The following is a 22,634-nucleotide window of genomic DNA, read 5'->3' on the forward strand; positions in this document are numbered from 1 at the left end:
CAATTTCTTTAAAAATCTACAAGTTATTTCTATATTTTTTCTGTAGTTGGTGGCATCTTCACCACGCTTCAGAGTAGTGCTATTCATGACTCAAGATACGACCCTGTAATAATTCAACTTTTATGCCACATCACACATTATATGCACATACTCATGTACGCTGTGCATTAAAAAGTGTCTTTGCTTCATTTGAGCAAGTTCAATAAAAATTCCTACAAGTGAATGGTAACATCTAGTATCCAATGATGGATTCAAACATTACCTACACATTAAAATGTGTATGATAACAAGAGTGATTCTATTTAGAAATACATTTGTGTTACAGATTTGTGAAGAAATCAAGGAGGTAGAACAGAAATACATAAAGATCCACTGAAATCCACAACCACTTTACAGCTTGGTTACAACCAAAATAATCAACGTGTAAAAACGACAATTTGGTTAACAAAGCTGCCTGCCGCAAATGCAAGCATTTTTTCAATATATAAAAAAAGCCCTAAGTCAAAAAGGGGTTGACACAGCAGTAAGAATGAAACATGATAGCATGGTCTGTAGTGCTGATATTGTGTGGAGAGATCTCCAAGGTTTGAAGAGCACAATGTAAATATCTTTATAAGATGAGATTGCATGGTTGACAGACTCACTGTCCATGAGTGAGTCCATTTACACAATAAAACATACACCTACAACAGATATTTTCTGAACGCAAGCTACAGCATAAGCAGTAGTTCCAACCTTCTCAGGTAAATAATTACTGATCAGCCTGTGGCCTGTTTCAAATGTGCAGTGGTCTCAAGTATAGCTACTTTAAAAAAAACGGATACTTATAATTTATACGGTCTTGGGCTCTCAAATCCTTTGTCTCCTTTCTTCCTATTCATCCTGAACAGCAGCACTAAAGACACACTGCTGGCTGTCAGACTGGCATCAACATCATCCTCGCTCGATGGGTCCTTCGATTTTTCCCCGCGTCAGGCCGTATTTGATCACTCATCTCCCCAGCGGATCTGTGACTCCCCACAGTCAGGCATCTTCAGCTTGAACGAGCACCATAGTTAGAGCGCAAACAACATTCAGTCTTTCCACATAACCCTTTTACGAGTGCAGCGCACAACCCCTCTCTCCACTGGGGGTACGATACCAGTTCAGAAGCGCTGCGCGCTTCCTCTCCGCAGAAGCCACGTAAATCAACCGGCTCAAGGGGCAGCGGAGGTGGGAGCTACTGAATCAGGAAGGCCGCGGCCGGGGCGGCTGGGCAGGCACGGCCGAGGGGTCCCCTCTCCCGGGACAGCCGGCGGGAGCAGCACCCTCCGCTGACAGGGGCGAGAGGGCCGGGGGCGGGGAGCGCAGGCGGCGCCGCAGAGCCCCCGCGGCCCGGCCTTATCGTCGCTGCGGACGCGGGCGTCGCTCCGGGCGGCGGCTGGGCTGGCGGCTCCCGCGGGTCGTTCTCGTCCGGGGCGGTCGGCTGGGGCCGGCCGACATGGAGGGCGGGGGCGGCCCACCGGCAGGGCGCGGGCTCGCCGGGCCGCGCGACGCTCCCCCTCAGCAGCACGCCCGCCGGGCCCCGCCAACGCTCTCCCCCTCAGCAGCGGCCGCCATTTTGTCAGTAACCTTTGACCCCTGGCGGTTGAAAGGTCACAGCCCGTTTAGCGCCGCTTGCTTCCTTGAAGGTTGGAAAGTCCGTTGGAATCTTATTTTTCAGAAGGCCGGTGTGCCGATGTCAGAGGAAGCCATAGGCCAAAACAAAAAAAAATAAAGAAGGAAAACCCAAAATAATCCAATCGACGTTTGGGGGGGCGCATGTCCTCGTGCGCATGCGCCCTGCGGCCCCCCAGCGCCGGAGCAGGCAGGCGCGCGGGGCGGGGAGGCCGCCGTCAGCGCATGCGCACGCGCTGCCCAGGGCGGGGGCGGGGCGGCGGGGCCAGTGCCCGCCCCGCGGGGGGAGGAGCCTTGTGCGCGTGGGGCCGGGGCGGCTGCGGCACTGGAGCGGCTGCTAAACCTACCGGGGGAGCGGGGGGGGGGGGGGGGGAGGCTTCCGTGGGGTCTCCCGCTGCCTCCAGTGACTGAGGAGCGCTGACCCCCGCTCGAGGGGCCAAACTAAGGTCCCCTGAACGCACCCGGGGGGCCTGGCTCACCGGAGCGTACTGAAACACATCGGTCTTACACTTTTGAGCCGAAAAAGGGTTTAAGACGGCAACGGCGCTGCTGGAAACATGGCACAGAGCCACGCCGTGAGACGGGGTCCGATGGGCTCGTCCCTCCCACCCCGCGTGTGCTGCGCAGCGTCTTCAGCTGCAGCGTCAGGAGGACGCAATCTGAAGTTTCTTCACCACCGAGATTTCTTCTTTTATAAGCGAGTTTTGATTCATTTATTTTATATTAAAATAAATGCTTGCCTAAGAGAAGGTAATGGAGCTAGCCCTTTCAGCGTCAGCAGTTCCTGAAATTTAGAAAGCAGCAGCTCATTTCCAATGTCTGACAAAACAAGCAGAAGCACTGTGAACACGCAGAGTGACTACACACACAAAAATGATTTAGATAAACCTGAATCACTACCTCGGTATTATGATACAGCTCTATTCACATAATACTTAAATTCTTGCTTGTTTCACAAACAAAACCCCATGTAAATATACACTGTTGTATTGCAGACTACAAGACTATTAACTGTCTTTGTGTATGTCGGCCAAGGCACCTTCTGCGATGCAATCGAAGTTATTTCCAAGGCTTTCACATTCACATTACTGTTGATCTCTCTGAGAGGGAACCTTCTGGTGCTATCAAAAGGACCACAGCTGTTGAAACCAGACAGTGAACAAGGCAATGCTTCCTGGCAGAGAGCCGCCCTTAGAACCCAGCTGAGTCTCCACAGAACTGGGTCGCACACCACACTTGTACAATGCAGACATGGGGAGCACTGGGAACTGATCTTGCATCAGTGGGCAAGAATAAGCAGAGTTCAGGAAGTAGGTTTTATTCAGCTTTTTATCTATAACAGAATTCCAAGGATACACGCATCCACCTGAAGAGTTACATTTGATTTATAGTTTCTTTCCTCTCCCTGCTAACCCTACATTTGGCATGCTAGCAGTTCCAAGGTTTTTCATACCTTACATCTGAGTCTGATACAGCAAATGCTTTTTGTATAAAAACTCTAGAATTGTTAAGTTTAAAAAAAAAAAAAATCTGAAAAATGCCTAATATTAAACTCCGGTTCACTGACATGCAAACAATCCTTTTTAATGATTACAAAATTTCAATTTCAGGCACTCCACTTTATGACAATATCATAGAAAAATCCTGTTTCATTGCTCTACACAGAGTAATATTCCACCTTAAGTTTTCAAGATACAACTTCTATGTCCAGTTATTTGCCATAAGAAAGTTTAAAAAAAAAGCATATTACAAATTTTATAAGCTCTCTTTAAAAAGCAAAGGTAGTCTTCTGTAAAACATTAATTCTACATGAGCTACATTCTAATGGCAGTTCATAGGAAGTTCATAACACGATGTCCAACTATTCTCTCATATCTTCACACTTGACTGCAATTTGTTTTTTTTGTAATATTTAAAAAGGCAACTCTGCCAAGTGTTAAAGTGTCAAGAGCTCATGCCAGTATTACTCACAGACATGACTACAAAAAGAACCACCTTCCAAAATTAAGACTAGTGTAGTCTCCATCAGGAATAATCTGTTCATGAGCTTGTCAAAGTCTGCAGTATTCAAAATGTCAACACTGCCACGAAATCTTAATCTTTAAGAATGCTCACTAATGGGCAAAAGACTAAGCATTCCATTTTGCTGTTGAAATCAATTCAAGTGATTCAATTATTATCAAGGAGGTTTTAATTTTTAATGTCAGACTTCAGTTTATGGATAGACAGGTAAAGTATATTCAAGAAGTAGCTTGACTCCTGGCATTACTACAGACACAGAGGAAAAAGAAGGTGGGCAAAGGAAGCTGGGCATCGGTTGATGACACTATAGCTTCTTAGAAGAGGCAAGCGCCCTCACATTCTACTTAGCTGAGCAGAAAACAGAACTCGTTCAAGAAGCTTAGCTGCTTAAACTCAAGAACATTGTATAATACCAGTTGACAACTCCTTTCCCCAGAAGGCAGCAACAAGCAACATTCACTGTTACTCCATTCAGTACTCCAGTTCTTAAAACAATACTTGTTATGAGATGGGTCTTCTAGAATTATAAACTTTAACACCATTCTGCACTGAGGAGCGAGCGTATTTTGTCAGAAGAGCACCAACTGTCTGCTTCTCTGCACATAAATCTCTATAGAGGAAATAAAGCAGATGACATTGGCATTAGAGAGATTCTCATACAAAATGAATCCATGGAATACTTGTAAATATAGCAATAAACTGGATTAGGGTATTGAAAGGAAAAATAAACCCCAACAAACTACTACCGTTAACTGTCACATAATGCTTTAAATTACCTAAAGTTTAGAATTTGGCTTGACATTTCAGCAACAGGCAAAACTACATTATTTACTTCAGAAACAAGGATTTTGGTTTTTAGGGGGGCTGGTTGGTTTTTATTATTACTCCTCTCAAAAGGGTTTTCAATCCAGCAAAACAGTTAGCTTTGAACTACTTAATTATATTATGGTAAATTTAGAGCCACCCATAAAGGTTTGATACAGTTACTTCTGGGTTACCATCTATATCTGCTCACATGTATCACGGCTGGGCCTTCCAGATAGCACTGTAGTGTAAGGGTTAACCACCAAAAGAACAAAGGACACGGTATAGGAAGCACTATGGCTCTATAGTTCTTGTGTTATAAATATGGAGGCTGATAATAAATGTCAGGAGGTTCATCCTTTAAGTCTGCCTCAATCAAATAAGACAGAGTTATCGCCCTCTTAACTTTAGTAGGATCAGCTTTTTACACAAGTTTAAATCCAATGAATGTAGCTACAGTTCCCAGTTCTATTCATATAGAGTTTGTATTCATTTAAAATGGAAAGTAGAATATTTGAGGCAATCATAGCTGCTAAGAAGTCAGCTCTGCAAAATGGGGAGAATATAACACTAATTGTATCTTAATAAAAAGAAATATACCCTTACTGTATATAAGGGGTAATATCCTCTTCTGTCCACTTTTCCCGTATGCTGAATAAGCTGTTGAATCTTTCCTGATTGTCTTCAGGTAAGTCTTCTACTTTTAGCAGAAAGATGGTCTCTGGTCTTGAGCTTTTATCCACAAGAGCCAAGCCCTGTACATCAGCACCAGAGACAAAATGTTAAGTAAAGACAAAACAATTAAACTTCCTTCTTTCTGGCAATAATCTATACAAGTTGCCCTTTGCACCTCCGAAGCCTTCTAAAACAACACTACTAGAGGCAAAGTGAAAAAGTATCATAAAGGCGCTGTATTACAGGCAGTATTTATCACTTCCTTTATGACAAGAAGGGAGGGGAAATCCATTAAGTTCCAACATCTCTCTACATCCTTTGAGCAAAACGATTTTCATAGTGCTTGCTACTCTACTGCCTGTCACTACAGCCTGCTCGACTTCTGCTTCTGTTCTAGTTACAAGTATTAACTGTACAGCTGCAACTTTTCTTCAAACAGTGAAACATGCCAGACTTAGAGAAACCTGAATTGTCAGGATTCTAGACTACCGGTGCTCACAGAGGACATCGTACGTACTTTAACTCGAAAGGTGACAGAAATAACACAATCAATCTCCAGTAATCAATAAAATCTACATATGACACAAGTCAGTTAGCCTACTCATGGAAGAATCCGTACTGCTTTATGGTTTTTACCTTAAGCTGATCAAGCCTTGTTGTCATTCCCTCAGGGACGCTTTGTTGCCAGACTTCGTGAAACTCTGATAGATTGAATTTAACTGCATTTTGCAAAAGCATTTGTGCTATAGCTCTGCATATTTTATCTTCATGCATTTCAAAGTAAACCTCCCCTGCTGAGAAACAAAAACCAGTGTATATTGGGTTCTTGCTTTTTGATAAAAAAATCCAGAGAACAGCCTCTTATTTCCATTCTGTTCTACAGTCTTCTACAAACCAAGTATCCTGTTTTTTCTTTTCCTCAGGGAGTAACCTGACCTGGTATTACTTTGCATAAGTGATGGTACTTCTCATTCGCAAGAACAGATTAAGCAGAAAATTATGTGTGTGTGCAGCACTGCCTGAGCCACAATATTAATTCATATCAATTGATATATATATATATATATCCTTCCCCCAATATCTCCTTTTTCCTTTTCCACAGTAACACTCTTTTTCCTACAGCTTTCGTTCCTGTTTCTGAACAGCTTGTATATCGTGTTTGCTGTCTGTGGTTGAACAATTAAACCAAAACATTCACTTCTTTAATCATCCTTATAATATTAGATGATTAAGGGAATAAGGAGAATTTATTTTCATTCTCACTACCTTGACTAAAATTCTCTGAGCAATGTGAGGCATAAACACTTCCTTCCACTTTTTCAGTCATCTGGACTTCCTGCAATTCAATACTGTTCTTCGTGTAACCTGCCTAAATACACCAAGACGACAATCTATGTCACTCCAACTACTTTCCTGTGTCCTTTAAGGTTGAGTGCAACTCCTACTTCAGCCAAAGGTGAGATGAAAGCAACTGTGAAGAAGAATTCAGATTAAGGCACTGAAATACTATGTCTATATGTGAGATGGCCAACGGAGATTTAATCAATACAATCAATGGATCTTTGGTCCCTTGAACTGTACCACAAGACAGATGTCTACTTCAGGCAAGCTGAATTCAGGGAGAACTACATGCCACTGACTATTCACAATAGCACAATTAATTGCTTAAACACATGGTATCTGAGACCTCCCAGAGTATCTAAAGAGAGATTCCATCTAAATTTTACAAGTGATCTGTCTTTAGTCACAAAATTATGGCTTGTAGAAACCTAATAAGTCACTTCGGGTACCTCTGATAGTTCCTGATTTTTCCCTAGTATCTTGTACAGTTTAATAGTCCTTTTTCCTATGAAACTTTCTCCAAGAATTTCACTGATTTTTAGCTCACTGTTTGCTCCCTCCTTTTACTGGCATATTAGCAAATGCATTTGTTTGGGCCACCTGCACAAAATCTGCATTTACTCATGAATAACTCTTTCCTTTATGCAAAATTAAAATATGTATGCTTTCCCAGACTTACCATCATCGATGTATTTCCTTCCATAGCTTAAAAGAGTATGTTCTATCATCTCTCTGGGGGGGGGGGGAAAAAAAAAAAAAAAAAAAAAAAAAGAAAAAATTAGAAATCAAGTTTTAAAACTGTTCATTAGGACATTACAGAAACAGTTACCAAGAAGATGAAGGAACAGGTAGAGTAAAAAAAAAAAATCAAGGAGAATGGAGGATGGGAGACATCTTCATGGCTGAAATGAACAAATTGATAAGAACTTAGAACTAAGTTAAAAGAGGACAAAAGGAGACAAAAAGGACAGATGGGAGTTAATTCAGCATGTCACCCCCAAAAGTCTCTTCCACTTTCTGGTTATAACTAGTAAAGACTAAAAGGTGTAAGGAGAACAAGGAAAAGAGATGCTTGCAATGTCACTTCTTTCCAATGAGAAGCAACACAAGTCACCAAGTTGGCAGTTAATTATCCCTTACTGAACAAGAGGCATTTTTCTAAAACTATGGCATAAGGTTACCGCCTAACGACAGACACTAACACTAAAGCAAGATTTCTTTTTGAGCCAAAAGCCAAATAAATGGAAAATGCTACATATTGTAAACTTAAGACTTTGTTTGAATGGTAATCTTAAATTATTTCATTACTCCAAATGGCACTACAATAAACTCAACTCTTACAATCTGAATTCAGTATTATACCAGAAAACATACGACCATCTCAGACATTACACAAGAGCTAAACTGAACATTTTTGCCTAGCTATAGCTTCAGAACAAGTATTTCAAGATGGCCAGCAATTTACAGCTTAAGTACATGCTACTTCCACCATTTACAATTCAGTAGTAATATTTCTACTACCAAATCAATGGAAATATTACCAATATACACTAAAATCAGTTTACTAACCTGTCTGCCTAAACTACTAATGCCCTTGTATATTTTAGAGCCAAAGAAAATATATCATTAACGCCACAGTAACTAGAGTCTAGAGTTACAAGACTATAATTCTAATAAATAATTAATAATGATTGTAATTAGTAATAGTTAATAATAATTGTAGACAATTTTAAGTACTAAAAGTATTTGCTTACCTGGGCTCTAAAGATCCAAGCTCCTCAAGGCAGGTACGTAAAGGAACCTTACTTAAAGACCAGGACTCTGAGTCTATTAGCTGAGTCACATGATTCAAGAGTTTCATCTCATAGTCAAATTCTAGAATTCTCCAAAATCCTGCCAAATGAAAAAATACAAAACAACGTTAGAAGGAAAACATTAACACCTTAATTCTGTTCCCCTCAAGATACAGTACAGGAGTCTGGACATTTAAGTCACACCTTCATAAAGTACAGTGACAGCATTCTGTGCTTTTCAGGATTAAAATAGAGAAAAAGAACAGAATAGTAAGAGCAAATGTAAAGGAGAAAGAAATAAAATAATCTCAATTATTCATAACTGTTTATGTAGATTAAGTGCCATAGATACCAAGACATTACAAATCCCATCCCAAGATGAATCGGACCTGGAAAAACTAACAATTAATTCAGGCACAGAGATGCATGAACAGAACTGATTGTACTGGGCCTGCAAAGTGGCAGTTCAGGTCCAGCCAAGTTCACAGAAATCCAGATGTGACAAAGCACGGATCTGGTACAACGATGCTGTGCAGCAGTAAATAACAAGGAAAGTAATCTGTGAGATCCACCTATCTAATGGGACGGTATAGAGAAGATGGATCAGCAGTCTTCCCAGTGGAGCTCAGTGATGGGACAGGAGGCAACAAGCACAAGTTGCAACAAGGGAAATCCCACCTGGGTATCATGAGAATTTTTTTCTCCTTGCAGATAATCAAACACTGGAACAGCATGGACAGAGGTTGTGCAATCTCCACCCTTGGAAATGCTCAGAACTCAACCAGCCAAGGCCCTGAGCAGCCAGCTCCAAGCTGGCCTTGTTCTAAAGCAGGGGTTTGGACCTGACAACCTCCAGAGCTCAGTTCTGCCCTATATTATTCTATGACTCTAGGACTGCTATCACCTGGCACCCAGGTGAGGGTTTGGGCTTGGCCAAGTATATGATGAGTAGGACCTGTCCCAAGGTGACACACTTGTTCCAGCCTTGCCTGACACAGTAGGGAGACTTCCGAGATAAACCCTGTCTGGGAGGAACAAAAGACTATGAAAGGGCTGGAGTTACCTAAGGATCAGCTATTTTTGCCTCTAGAACTGCAGAAAGCAGTACCCACTCATCCATGAAGAGGGCAACCAGCCAAAAAATATTCATGCTATAGGTGGGATACTCTGATGCCAGTGGTTGTAGCAGCAAAGAAGGAATTACCCTGGGAAGAGCCAGACTGCTTAATGCCTGCTCAGTTTTATCCTTTTGACCAGCTTCATAGCAGCGGAGGAACTATGGAAGCAGATCTTAGTACTTTGAATTAACTTGCACCTTGAAAGTTGAAGATGTGGAATGGGCCTTAGAAAAAGGAGACACAGATATTTTGGGGATAAAAGCAGGGTTATTTCCTCATAGGCAATAATATTCTTTAGAGACTAATACCTTCGATTTCGCAGGCATCTATAACCTGCAACTGGTGCAGTATTTCTTCTTCACTTGCTTGAATCAGACTTAACAAATCTTCTGTTGTATACTGCAACAAGGAAAGAAGGAAATAAAACAGGTTATCCTTACTCCTCCTTTGCTTCAGCAAGCATGCTAAATGCCTTAATAAGATATAATGAAAGAAAAACTTAGAAGATTGATGTTTTTTTCCCCAGACTCTGAATTTGCTAATGTTTACCACATTCTCTGAAACCTTTCCTGTAACTTACATTTTCTCAAAGGGTTATTGAATATAAAAACCAGTCTAACCACAGGGAAGTCTTTGTGCCATGCATAAGTAATACACCTGTATTCCCAGGATGTCAAACTAGGGCAAGTAGGCATCGTAAGTAAAGTATCACAGCAAGAATGAAAAGTGAATCTGTTCTGTCTTCCCTAAACCACTTATTTTAATCTGTAAGATTCAAAGAAAAGGCAAAACAAAAATCACTTATCACTTTTGGATAGAAGTCAGAACTCCAACTTAGTACCTCCACTGAATGAAAGCCTCCTCCAGCATGACCTCAACAGTTAGTGTTGTGTTTTGGTGTCTGCTAACCGATTAGCAGACCTGTAGCACAGAGCCAGCCACAGTACATACAGCTCCTTGCAGAACAGTTACTTGCTGAGATGGAAGGGTGCTGTGGATACTCTGGTAAAGATTTAGGAGACATAGGAGGAACAGAAGGTATCATGAGGACTGAAGTAAAGGGAAGGAACGCCAGACAAATCCATAGGAAACCGGGCTTCATTAATTCCTTTATTCACCTTGCAGCCCTTTTTAATTGCCTTACAGCCTTTTTAATCGCCTTACAGCCTTTTTAATCAACTTTAATATTTAAGTTTTGTTGATTATAGCATAAGAATATTTCCTATCAGAAAAGAAAAAAGTTGGATTAAGTACTTGAGATCTGTTAGACTACAGGAACACAAATGGAACAAACCAACACTAAGTTTGGAACATCCACATGTTAAAGAAGCACTTAAATACAGAAATGTCTCCACTTCCTGCTGTGCCATTCCTATTAGACAGTATGTTGAAACATCATTAGGCTAAGCAGCACTGAACTCACATCAGTATTTCAGCACGGGATGACCACAGTATATAGTACTTCAAAAAACACTGCTAGCAATTGAGAGCAAAAATATTCCCAGATCAATATGAAAGTGTGTTTGTGACTTAGATACTGTCATTCAGATAACACCTTGCAGAGGAGTCCTTGGTGTTTCTTCCCCCTCTGAGGCCTGGCTAGCACTCCAACAGCTTTTTTTTTTTTTTTTTTTTTTTTAAGAAATGACCGCTCTCAGCTCTGACACTTTTGTCAGCTGGATCACCCTTGCAAACATAAAATGGAATGGGTTGACTTGCACCATGTCCAAACCAGCAATTTCCAGATAATCTATTCAATATGTTTTTTATCCTTAACACTGATGCGTGCGATCATTTCAGTATGCCTTGTCATTTCACTGTAAAATCCAGGATTTTAATTTGGTGCATCCTGAACAAGCTGTGTACTAGCCCATTTATAAGTTTTCCTGTAGTTTGTTAATTCACATCACTATGCAACAGGCTTCCTTATAGAGCTATAGTTTCTTATGGCTCTTTTGCTGTGGTGCTCTGCATATGATACAATACAGAAAACCGTAAGAAGCTTACAGTAAACCACCAAAAGAGAGTAACCTGTTTTCAAACAGCTTAAAGGTGGCTTATTAGTTGCCAGCACACAATAAATATTAAGTGCAAGCAAACAACACAGTGGAAATCTTTACTACACATGCATTGTTTGGGAATCCAATGAGAATTACTCCCACAGGAAAGACAGCTTTCCCATGGAGAGCTTTCAGATTCATTTAAAGTTCCACCAGTGGCAAGATAAAATTTGTATACATTTATATCAGATATATCTAGTTGTTCTCCAGTAAGCTAATATAGGAAATACATTCTCCTTCAAAACAAACGGAGAAGATCAGTCCTCAAACTAGGCACTAATGTTCGGCGAGACATTGACATATTTTTATAATATTCGTTCAATATTGCCAATAAATATTATTGAATGTGACATTTTTTGCATTGCTAGCATTTGTCAACGTTTATAATTTCTGGACAATTTAAGCCCTTTTGCCTTTGCCATCCCTTACTTTGCTGTATGTAGTTCTATGCCTAGACCAGAGTAGGTGGAAAAAGGCAATGCTGGAGGAAAGATTCTGAAACTGATCAGAAATTAGTCTGTTAATCACCCATAAAGAGAGAGGCAGCATTTCTCTCCAAGGGAGAAAAGTAATATCCAAGCACACACAAATGATTTGTTGGTATCAGCTTCAGCCAAGCCTTAGTGTAAAATACTTTGGAGCAACCATTTCTGTTTTTTAAAGTCAAAAGGAAAACCAACTAAAATAACAAAACCCCAGGATTTTTATCAGCCTTTTATCTGAGATCATATGCTGCAAAATCCAAATATCTCCATTACTCTTTAGATCCCAAATTGGATTTCCTGGAAACATAAAAGGGCAGGAGGACAGGATTTCATTTGTGCTTTCCCTTCTTGTAGTGTCAGTCTTATATCATCCTTGTCATTCTCTGCAACTCCCTGTTTCTCCTTGTCATCACAAATTACTGATTGGCAAGTGACTTGCACATGGGTGTCCTCTGACCTCATACTTTGCTCATACATGACATGTCATACTTGACAGCCCCAAAGGAGGAAAGGCTGCATTATACCTTAGTAGACATATAGCTCTCAAAACTTAGAAAAGGTTCTCAAGGCTGTCTTCAAGAAACTTCCCATATAAAAAGCAAAATCCTTAGTCTCTTTTGGTGCCCCTCCTTTTCCTCTTTTTACTAAAAAAAGGTGCTTATCTGCTACTCAGTGGAAGTACTAATAATTACCAACTTGTTTAGAACAGTAGGCTTAAAAAATTGACTCAAAGCAGCACTGTGAAACATGGGAGGAAAGGCATTTTTCTAGTTAAGAATGTAAGTTCACTTTAATTTGCCCATTACCAATTACAAGAAAGTAGCTTACGTAGCTAATTTACCTTCGAAAATGTCAAAGTCTGATCTTTCCGACTATCTGGCCCTTCATATGGATCTTCCATTAAAAGCTTCCTCAGTTTCTTCAGTTTTGGTCGACATCTCCTTAATTCCCAGTAGTTATTAGAGAAGCCAGCAATCTACAAGAATAAGCAGTGACTCTTAAAACATTTTAATATAGCATTTGGATTCAAAGCAGCTTACCAAAATTATCAGCAACAAGTGTTAACCTGGTCACTGGGAACAAGAGTTTATTAATAGGGTAATTACTTTAAAGATGAAACAATCATTGTAATATTTTCAATTAAAAAAGTTTACCACAGGCAATGAAAAATAAAAATCCACTACTGGTTGATAAAAACACGTTCATAGTGCATATGACAAAGGGAACAGCTCACCTCTACATGCAAATGATAGAGTATCACCATTGGATATATTCCTGCACAATTCTTGTCAACATTTCTTTTCCACTTAATACTAAATTATATTACTGCCATAAAACCCCTCCTATATTATGAGGGGGTTTCCATCTTCCTCACTTCTTCCCATGCTTGGGATCTACTTCATGGTCTTTTTACACCTTAATGAATCATAAACAGACATTAATGAGACAGAGCTACACTTGCACACAACTAAAAAGACATCTCTGTTCCTTACTCTGATTCAACACACAAATTAAAAACATGCAACAGGAAGCTCAGGTGTAATTGATTCAACAGGACTAATCTAATAAAACTTTACTTTCAGAGCAATCCTGAGGTGTTTCACAGGGTACAGCCTCGGTTTCCTAGAAGTTTCTCTGAAGAGGACAGAGTATTGGAGGCCTTTCAGCATTGTTTCTGCCATCTACCAAACCAACAGAAGCGGGTACAGAATGGCAGAGGCAGAACAGGCACCTGGTTCATGACTCCTGACCCAACCACTAGCCCCCTTGTAAAAAAGCCTCCATGAAAAAGCATCCAGATAGTACTTTCCAATACCCTAAATGCTTTACTAGGCTACTTTTTTTTTTTTAAACGTCATCCATTAAAAACACCCCAAAACTTTAAAATAATGTTCCATTTAAATCAACTATAAACAAACCACCTATATGTAGAAGTCCTATCCAAATTCTGAGACAAAGAAAGCTCTCAGTTTTTAATCTAACTATTCCATAGCTTGCTTGGCACAAAATTCAGGTAAATACTAATTTCCTGATAAACTTCTAAGCTTTTCTTTCCCTCCATGTCAAATAGCATTTACCTAAGTGTTAGATTTTTTTTTCCTGCCAAGTTCTTTTCTGAGCAATTTGGTAATGCTGCGCAGGAAAGAAAATAAATAATTCTAATTTATAATCCAAAGCTCGTAACTGGAGCTGGTCTGTGTGAGGTGAATAAAACGTCAGATGCTTTGGCTGTGAGCATTAGCCTTGCAAGTGGCACAAAAAGCAGCACCAAGACTACAGAAAAGCAGTGAAGCCCCAAAACACTGAGTCAACATAGTATCTTTTGCTATGTTTCATAATTTGCAGTGCCAATACACTAGGTACGGTTTTTGAAAACACTAAGAAAGCTCTTAGAAATACAACTCAAAAAATAATTCATAAGCAAATCACATTTATATTATATTGGCATGCGTGACTTCAGAGAACTAGTGAGATCATTAAACATAACAAGAAAAAGAATATGAAAGAATATTACTTTCTCATTAATCTACTTTAGTTTGAATTAACTTTTTCCATTAGCTGAACTGCTGACCTCACAAAAGAAATTATGTTGTTTTGATTTATTATGTTCATCTCAGGACAAGCAGGATTACTCCTCAGTGATGTCATTATATCCTTTACAGCAAATAATGACCTAGTAATAATATTTGCCTAACTATTTTTAGTAGAATTCTATTAACTATGCTTCAGAAGAGCAGTGAACAATGAATTCTTTAAACTGAGAACTCTATAATCATTCACTCCAACAAATCTTTCCAGATGCTAGTTGAAAGAGAGTCACCTTTGAATTTCTGTATTTAAAAAAATAATATTCAGGCATGACATGGTGTAATCTGCCTTTTGGGGAAAGTGCTCCTAAGAATCAATTTGAAAAAAGCTTATTTTAAAAACAGCTGCTATAAAGAAATCAGATTTTCTTTGAAAGCTTTTAATACCTACTGCAAGTAATTACTATCCACTGAAAATAAACCAAAATTTTAACTTCTTAGAAACAATAATTATCATACATTATGGATAAAGTTCAGTTGCCTAAAGAAGGGCCCCAGAGCCATTTTGGACACCCTAAGGTATAGCCTGCCCCCTGTGTATAAAGCGTATTTATAAAGACATCCTCCTGGGGCTGTTCAATATACAAAGAACCTACAGGAGACTCATGTCCTTCTGCAGTGGCAGCTCGTAGCTAGACCAATACCACAAGGCATCTAAAATGGCATTAGAAGCCTATGTTTAGGCAACTGAATACCAGCTGGGTTTCACATGTGCATCTTGGATAAAATACAAGAAATTATAGAGAATAAGAACATAGAGAATTAAAGCAAACAAACAAAACCCAGAAAGACATACCTGTGAATGAATAACATTACAAGATGCTTGATCTGCTTTCAGCTGTTCTGGAGTTTTGCAACCAGGAATAAACAGCAGCATATTTGAGGTATCTGCTATTTTCATGTCATAAGTTTTATCTTTGCTGCACAACACTGCTTGTTCATGCTTTTCACCACGGATTACCAGGCTGGAAAAAAAAACAGCACCAAAATAAAGATGTATTTTTACCTCTATTTCAGGATGAACACCTATTAAACTTGTCTGATATTTTTTCACATTTATACATTGGTAAAGAAGTTACAAACTGCAGTTCTCTTTGGTAGCAGCAGTCACAGTATACCAAAATACAAAGACATAGTGTTAAGATATTTAGATTAATTGACAATTACGTTTTTTCCTCTCCTCTTCAAGTTTTTGCACTCTGAAAGACGAGCATTCAAGGTTTTTCTGCAGATCACGGTCAAACCACTTCACCTGCCTATTCAGATGACCCCCCTAAAACACTGATGAAATGATGCTTAAAGCCTGAACTAGTTCACTAATCTTAGAAATTAGATTACAACTAGAGTTGTTTTTTAATAAGGACTGAAACTAGCCCATTGTGAAACAAGAAAGCAAACAGAAATTGTGTCTGTTGCGCAGTGCCCTTCAGATAATTCTCTCTCAAAAGCATACACATTTTCTTGCAAGTAATTCCACACAGGAAATAAGACCATCTTCTAGAACATTTCAGTACAAAGAATCAATGCAAACCCCCTCTTCAGCTTACATACTTGATTAAATAGATTCTTAGTGAGGATGTGATAATACTGAAGCAGGACCACAACAAGGGAACATTCAGTTCCTCCCAGGCTACACTAAATTAAGTGCTCTCGTTCGATTTAATCAAACTGCTCAACTTGCTTCCAAAAGCTTGCATGCATGAACAGAGCTCAGCTGTGCCACAAGCGGTCCTCAGCAGGAGTCAGGCCTCCAACCAATGACACCTTACCAATGTTGCACTGAGTGTGAACAGGCTTAATAACATACATCTCTGAGGACTATTTTCTTTAGAGGGAATTCTAATATTGTATCATTTTAAACATTTTTATTATGTTATGTCCCTGGCATTGGAGCAAAGGAAGAAATTTTAGAACAGTACCAAAAACGTACCTAGAATCTGTTCTTGGTCCAGAGTTAGATGTCACGTAACCATGCTACCAAATGCCTATGCTAATATTGTACGTCCTTCGCTGTTCCGCTTGTCTAACTTGTAGGCACCCTGACATCCACCTGATGTCAGGATTTCCAGTAAGAAAAACTCAGAGGCCAGAGGGATTCTTTTACAGACATAATCTCCTTTCCTAAACACAAATTTTCAGGCATCTATCTTTATATGCCCGGCAAGAAACTCTCCTCAGTTTCTGCTAGAAATCTCATGAGAAGCAATTTTTCCATATGCAAAAAATTAAGAAAATGAGAGAACAGTCCTCCTTACAACAGCCTACAGAAGTGGGAAACCTTAGCAATAAAGTTGCTACTCTGATCAGATTCAACAGGCAGGGAACAGGAACTGAGCCTTGTTACTGACTCACACCGTAACACATGAACCATCCCCTATCCCATCTTTTTTTTTTTTTTTTAATGCTTACAACAGTTATTTCGCTGAAACACTCTAAATGTGTTGTAAATACCCATCATAAAGTGCTGGTTATGTTCGCTTTGTCCAGCTTATTTTAGGCGGTGCCAGCTTTTAATTTCCAATACAACTGAGCCAGGCTTAAGGGACAGTTACGCCTTCACCCTCTCAGAAGAATTAAAAGTCTGGGAAAAGCGCCGTTTAAGAGCCACGCCAGCTAACGGACGCTAAAGATGAGCCCCATCCGACTCTCCCACTCACGGCGAGGCGGAGCTGCAAGGGCGGGAAAACTCCAGCCTTCCACCGCCGGTTCCTCAGCCTGCCCCGGTCCCCCAACCTGCCTCCGATCGACGGCCCGGGGGTGTCGCCGCCTCCCGGGCCGCGCTTCGCCTCAGGGGGCCGCGGACGCGGCCCCCTGAGGCGAAGCGCGGCCCGGGAGGCGGCGACACCCCCCGCCCTCCAGGGGGCGCCAAAAGCCCGCCCGTACCTGCGTCCCGCCTCCAGCTCGGCGCAAAGACCCGGCTCCAGCTGCAGCAGGCAGCACTCGCCGGCGCCGGCCTGCGGACCGAAACTGAGGCAGTGCACGACCGGCACCAGTTCCGCCGGGTTCAATTTCGCCGTCCGTAACGTAGCCTCTACCTCCGCCCGGCTCCGCATGGCGCCCGACGGCTCGGGCCTCTGCCGAAAAAAAGCCGCGCCGCACCAGCCCCCGCCCACGCCGAGGGGCGGGGCGGCAGGCGGTGAGGCGGGCGCCGGCCGGGTGGATTCGATGGTTGCTCGCCCTGCGACCGGGCGTGGTCGGCGGGGCGGGCGGGAGCAGTTCGGGGTTACGCTGAGGGGAATCGCTCTCCTCAGGCGCAGACGGTTCCCGCCCGGCGAGGCCCGGCCCAGCTCAGCTCGCAGGAGTGCCGCTCCTACAGCGGGTCTGATCCCGATTCCTGTCCTCCTGCACTAGAGCCGGGCTGGGCTGCAAGAAAATATCTCTACGTGCCAATAAAAGGCCATAAAAACCCACAAAATGCCCTAAATAAAATATATCTATAAAATACAACAAAAAGAGGCCCAGTATGGGAGCCCCTGCCCAGCTCTGACTGAGGCAGCACCCTCTAGGTGTTTCCTTGAGACCAGAGCATGAGAGCAAGGGTGGAGAGAGAGAGGCCGACCCTCCAAGCCGCCATTACGGGGCCTGGCTGTGGCTGGGAAGACACAGGGTGAGGCAGCTGCAGGTGGGCACCCACTGGCATCACCCACCCCTGCTCGTCCTGTCAGGACAGCTGTGGGGACAGTGTGACCGATGGCAAGTATCTGCTGGCTCTCGTCGCCTCGTGATCCCTTAGGAAAGGGATTGCACAGGCCCCTTCGTCTCTCCGTGGCTCAGGGCCCAGCTGGGCTTTGCGCTGTGGCCTGACCTGGGCCCTGTCTGCTTGAGGAAGCTGTGAGGAAGTGCTTGAGCTAAAGCCATGACAGAGATGAGTAAAAAACACAGGCAAGCACAATTACTGCAATGGAAAATAGTCCGCAGCTCAGAGGTTCAAGAGGAAGTCTATTGACATCGTTTAACCATAAGAAAAAAAACAAAGCGGAGGCTCAGAAGACAGTGGCTCAGCACCGCTGAGAGTCAGTCCTCTGGAAGGAGCAGCACAGGATGCCTCTTCCCTGCCTCATCCAGGATGGCCAGCTTTGCAAACGCTGAGTTCTTGCTGCAGGGCATATTAACACTTGGCCTAGTAGCGTGTTAGTCCTAGCTGTCTGCTGTGTGCATTAGCTAACAAATAATTACTTTGTACTCCTAAGTTGTGTATATCTGCTTCCAGAGTTCCTCTGTGCTTGGTATAAGCCTGCATGAAATGGCCCACACAAGGAGGTAGTACCACGTTCGTGTTGGAACCAGAAGCAGGAGCCAGTGGGATGGAGCTGGCTTGGTTCGGTGCCCAGCCCAGCAGAGAGCAACTGTTGTCACATGTGACTGAGTCAGGCATCTTCTGCCTTCAGAAGGTCCTTTGCCTGAGTGGTGCCAGCAAGACAATTGGCCTTGGAGAAAACTTTGACTGAAGTAATGAGGCAGTTACCTCTATCACATGTGCAGTGGCTTGTTCAAAGACTCAGCCATCTATCATATTTTCATGTTTTATTTCAGTTACTGAAAGGTGGAAATACAGTCACTGTGTACACAGGAAACCTGAGGCACTCTGACTAGTTTCTACTAATTTGTAGGTGCAAACTGTTATGTGTACAGCCTTATCCGAGACTGTTACATTTTGCTTTAATGTAAATCTGTTCCTGCACACCTCTCAGGTAAACCAGAAAATCACTGTTCTATCAAGTAAATGCTCACACAATTTTTAACTGTTTAAATAGCAGCTTAATTATGCTGGTTTTAATTTATACCTTAATTTGTGCAATTTCCCAATGACCTCGCATGCCTGCTTCATCTTTCTCCTTTTCATTCTGTGGAATAAAAAAAGGAGATTCTGATATAGCCAAGGAACTTAACCCAGTACATGAATTCATGGAGTTTGTATCTTAAGAGCTCTGCTACATAACAAAAACCCAATGCAAAAAAAATCCCAAACCCGAATGTTAGTCAGGAGTTGACACTGATTTGTGGTCAGGAACATTTGTACTAGTTATTAATTTTTCCAACCAGTTTTGTTTATCCTAGTAGTTGTGGTTGTAGATGCTTTTCATCTTGTTTGCTAAGGAGCTGAAACGTATATGCTTGTGCTGCCTGCCATCTTTCTCTGCCTGTCCCTCACTTACCACGCTGGAAGTTGTTGTTCAAGTTCAGGCAAATTTGGCAGGTAAAGTTCCTAGAAGTTTTGTGGAAATCAGTGGCTGGGCAATATATTGGAGCCCCTACTTAGGGGGAAAGCAGATCTGATCCATTCTGAGAGGCAGCAGGCAACTGGCCTATCAGCAAAAATGTGGACATAAATCTATAGGAAACATGGCTCATTTCTCAGGAAACAACTTGCATTATGCTTCGGTTTTCACTGGGAATGCTTCAGAGCAGTGACCTAACTGACAAAAACTGGTTTGTGTAGGAACTCATGAAATTAGTTTCTTGAAACACAGATGAATCATTTAATGAATTTGAATTGCAGAGAAAATAAGGAGATGCTGAACTATCAATGTTGCTGTCAATATATAAGGAAATGCATACTATGGCAAGGGAGCTTGGCAGAATCCTGAAGTCCTTTTATAATGACACTGTGGGATTATTTATTTGCTCTGGAGTTGCTGTAGCATAAATGAGTACTGTTTTCACTTTGAGCTGGTGTGGTGGGCTGAAACTGTCAGGGTTCAGGAGCATGTAGCATTATGGTACAAGCAGAGGTGAAACTCTCCTGTAGCAGAATGGAGGAAGGAGTTGAGGAAGCAATTAATTCAGCCATCCCAACTTAACTGATCACCAACTGAAGTCAGGCCCCCAAGGTGCACGTCTTGACGCTTTCAGTGACTGCTGTGAGTGTACAGCTGAGAGGTACACCTCTCATTATAAGAGAGAGGTAGACAGAACCACTAAATAGCCTGCATCCTCAGCTGGGGTGGGGAGGGGAGGCAGGAATGAAGTCGTCTCAAGCAAGATAAGCTTTGGTGTAGTTTTTCAGTTGACTAAAGTTAGTGGAAATTAGTGTCAACGCAATCTGATTCACTAATATTGAGTGAAGTTAGCAAAACAGAAAATGGATTGTTGAAGATTATTGTAGTCTTGCTTTTGAAGTTCCTGGTCCTGTATAATGTTTCCCAGGACTCAAACATCAAGGATGTGAACAGCAAAATAAATGAAGGGCATCTGTGACAAATCAAAGAAAGGAAGTTCAAATAACTCCAAAGATCCACAACCAAGGCATAAAACAATGAACCACAAGATAACATAACGTATGTTGTAACAGTGCACATTACCAGTGTCAGGCTGTAGTTATCAGGCAGCACATTAGGAGGATGACTTCCTAGGTGTGATTTCAAGTGCTTGGGAGCTCTACAGTAAAATGTAGTGAGAGAGCTGGGCTACATAAAATGGGGTGTTTAAATGTCAAATAAAGATGTACACTCTAGAAACTTCTGAATGTCCTTCAAAGCACAACATAGGTAGTTCTGAAAATAAAAAGATAATAAAGCCAGCACTGGAAAAACTGACACAGCACCAAAGTTGAATACTGTAACATGCTATCAGCCTGATGATAATTACACAATTCATATTTACAGTTCTCGGAGATTATTCCACAAGAGAGGCTAAGTTTGATTAAAGCCTCACAATACTTGGTTCAAGGATTTATCTTTTCAGCTGAAATGCCATCTGCAATATTTAAAATTAGCATGTATGTTACATTTTCACCATTAAATGACAATTCCTCATTGTCTAGAAATACCTGTTAGTGGATGTGCCCATTGTGCTTCAACACAGAAGGTGATCGTGGCAGCTGGACCTGCAGGTGTGACTGGAGTTAGAGCACAAGAGCTCTGAATGCCGTTTCAGCAAGTCGCAGACACCTGTGAGACACTGGAAGGGAGAATAACTGTCTACAGTGAATGTGCTGCATTTTCTTCCTAGGAAAACAAGAAAGAGAAAAAAAAAAACCAAATAGAAAATATAATTATGCCATTGTATAAATCTATGCTGCACACATATCTTGAATAATGGTTGTCTAGTCTGTCTCAAAAGTAAGATCTGGGGAATATTGCTAAAATGAACAGAAAGCAAGTTATGGATAACAGGAGAGAAGACCTTTCTATGCAACACATTGTGGATCTCGTGATATGTGGTAGAAGTCAAAATGGGTGCGATCCACAAAAGAGTTAGACAAATTCATAAAGGTTAGATGTGCTTGTCTCTGTTAGTCACAATGTTTAGGTTTTAATCATAGCTCAGGACCCTAATAAACTCAGACCCTCTAAATCACCAGAGCACATGCTTTTCTGCTCTCTAGTTGGTTATTGAGTTAGACATGTTTCTACTTTTTTTTTTACCTTTTTTTTTTTAATGAATAGCTGAAATAGCAAAGCAGTGGCTTGCATATTCTATGTTCCAGGCATTGATTAATTTGCGTCATCATGTCCCAGTAAAACTGTCATACCTGATGATGTCAGCCAGCAAGCACCACAAAGCAGGACATAATGAGTCCAAGACTCAAACAGGGAAAATTCCAGCCATTTAGTAGAAAGAATAACCAGATAGCTCATTGCTACCTCAGATAACTGCTGTCTTGTCACTTATAACAGGCCAACAGGGAGATGCAAAACAGTTATATTCAGATTAGGAGAAAATAAACAGTTGTAACCAAACCTAAATATTTGTGTAAACTCTACAATAGCTTGGAGTATCTCAGCGACATAAAGTTGGTTCTGTGCTGGAAACAGTGGAGAAGAAACACTCAAGCACAAAGCTGCAGAGCACATGCCAAAATAGCCAGGGCACAAACACTATCAACACAGTTAAGAAACCACTTTGAGAATTTCATAGTACACAGTTGTAACAAACAAGAACCCAGATGCCCAATGCTGATGAGACAACTACTGCTAGATACCTGTTCCGTTGTTATGTCATTTCTCTGCAAGGCCAGCATGTGTAATTGCAAACAAAGCCAGAGGATCAGTCATGCCACAATGCTGTCATTCATGATAAGGAGGGGTAAAATCTGAACAAGCTGGTACCCAGCCTACATTCATAGCTTCTCCAGTCTCAGCAAGTCAGC

The 22,634-nt window shown here is 41.5% G+C and overlaps 2 protein-coding genes across 4 annotated transcripts in view; both read right to left on the reverse strand.

The window, feature by feature from the left end:
* Positions 1 to 1,709, reverse strand: part of TAF2 (TATA-box binding protein associated factor 2) — a 65,964-nt gene extending 64,255 nt beyond the window's left edge. Inside the window, 1 exon segment of the mRNA XM_075023862.1 lies at positions 828 to 1,709. Within this exon segment, the coding sequence (XP_074879963.1) occupies positions 828 to 881 (54 nt within the window). The 5' untranslated portion in view covers positions 882 to 1,709.
* Positions 1,710 to 2,361: 652 nt separating this feature from the next.
* On the reverse strand, positions 2,362 to 17,673 carry DSCC1 (DNA replication and sister chromatid cohesion 1). Of its 3 annotated transcripts, none has more exons than XM_075023864.1 (9): positions 17,426 to 17,673; positions 15,339 to 15,507; positions 12,796 to 12,930; positions 9,718 to 9,808; positions 8,253 to 8,391; positions 7,178 to 7,230; positions 5,794 to 5,948; positions 5,089 to 5,237; positions 2,362 to 4,288 (listed from the first exon to the last, which is right to left on the reverse strand). In XM_075023864.1, exons 1-9 carry the CDS (start codon positions 17,593 to 17,595, stop codon positions 4,180 to 4,182), a joined length of 1,170 nt encoding a protein of 389 aa, XP_074879965.1. In that variant the 5' UTR covers positions 17,596 to 17,673; the 3' UTR covers positions 2,362 to 4,179. The 3 variants fall into 3 exon arrangements, with proteins under 3 accessions (XP_074879965.1, XP_074879964.1, XP_074879966.1); XM_075023863.1 differs by having other exon boundaries at positions 2,363 to 4,288; positions 5,794 to 5,951; positions 17,426 to 17,672; XM_075023865.1 differs by lacking the exon at positions 17,426 to 17,673 and adding an exon at positions 16,473 to 17,263 and having other exon boundaries at positions 2,363 to 4,288; positions 5,794 to 5,951.
* Between the last annotated feature and the right edge of the window lie 4,961 nt (positions 17,674 to 22,634).

Source organism: Buteo buteo, chromosome 3 (genome assembly GCF_964188355.1).
Source record: "Buteo buteo chromosome 3, bButBut1.hap1.1, whole genome shotgun sequence".
In the NCBI taxonomy this organism is placed as follows: domain Eukaryota; kingdom Metazoa; phylum Chordata; class Aves; order Accipitriformes; family Accipitridae; genus Buteo; species Buteo buteo.

Excerpts from the sequence above, each read along its gene's own strand:
- DSCC1 (XM_075023863.1), bottom strand. The coding sequence starts at position 17,595 with ATGCGGAGCCGGGCGGAGGTAGAGGCTACGTTACGGACGGCGAAATTG. Across the intron at positions 9,809-12,795 it reads AGACTTTGACATTTTCGAAG|TATACAACAGAAGATTTGTT; the intron begins GTAAATTAGCTA and ends TCCTTGTTGCAG. Across the intron at positions 5,238-5,793 it reads CAAGGCTTGATCAGCTTAAG|GGCTTGGCTCTTGTGGATAA; the intron begins GTAAAAACCATA and ends GCTGATGTACAG.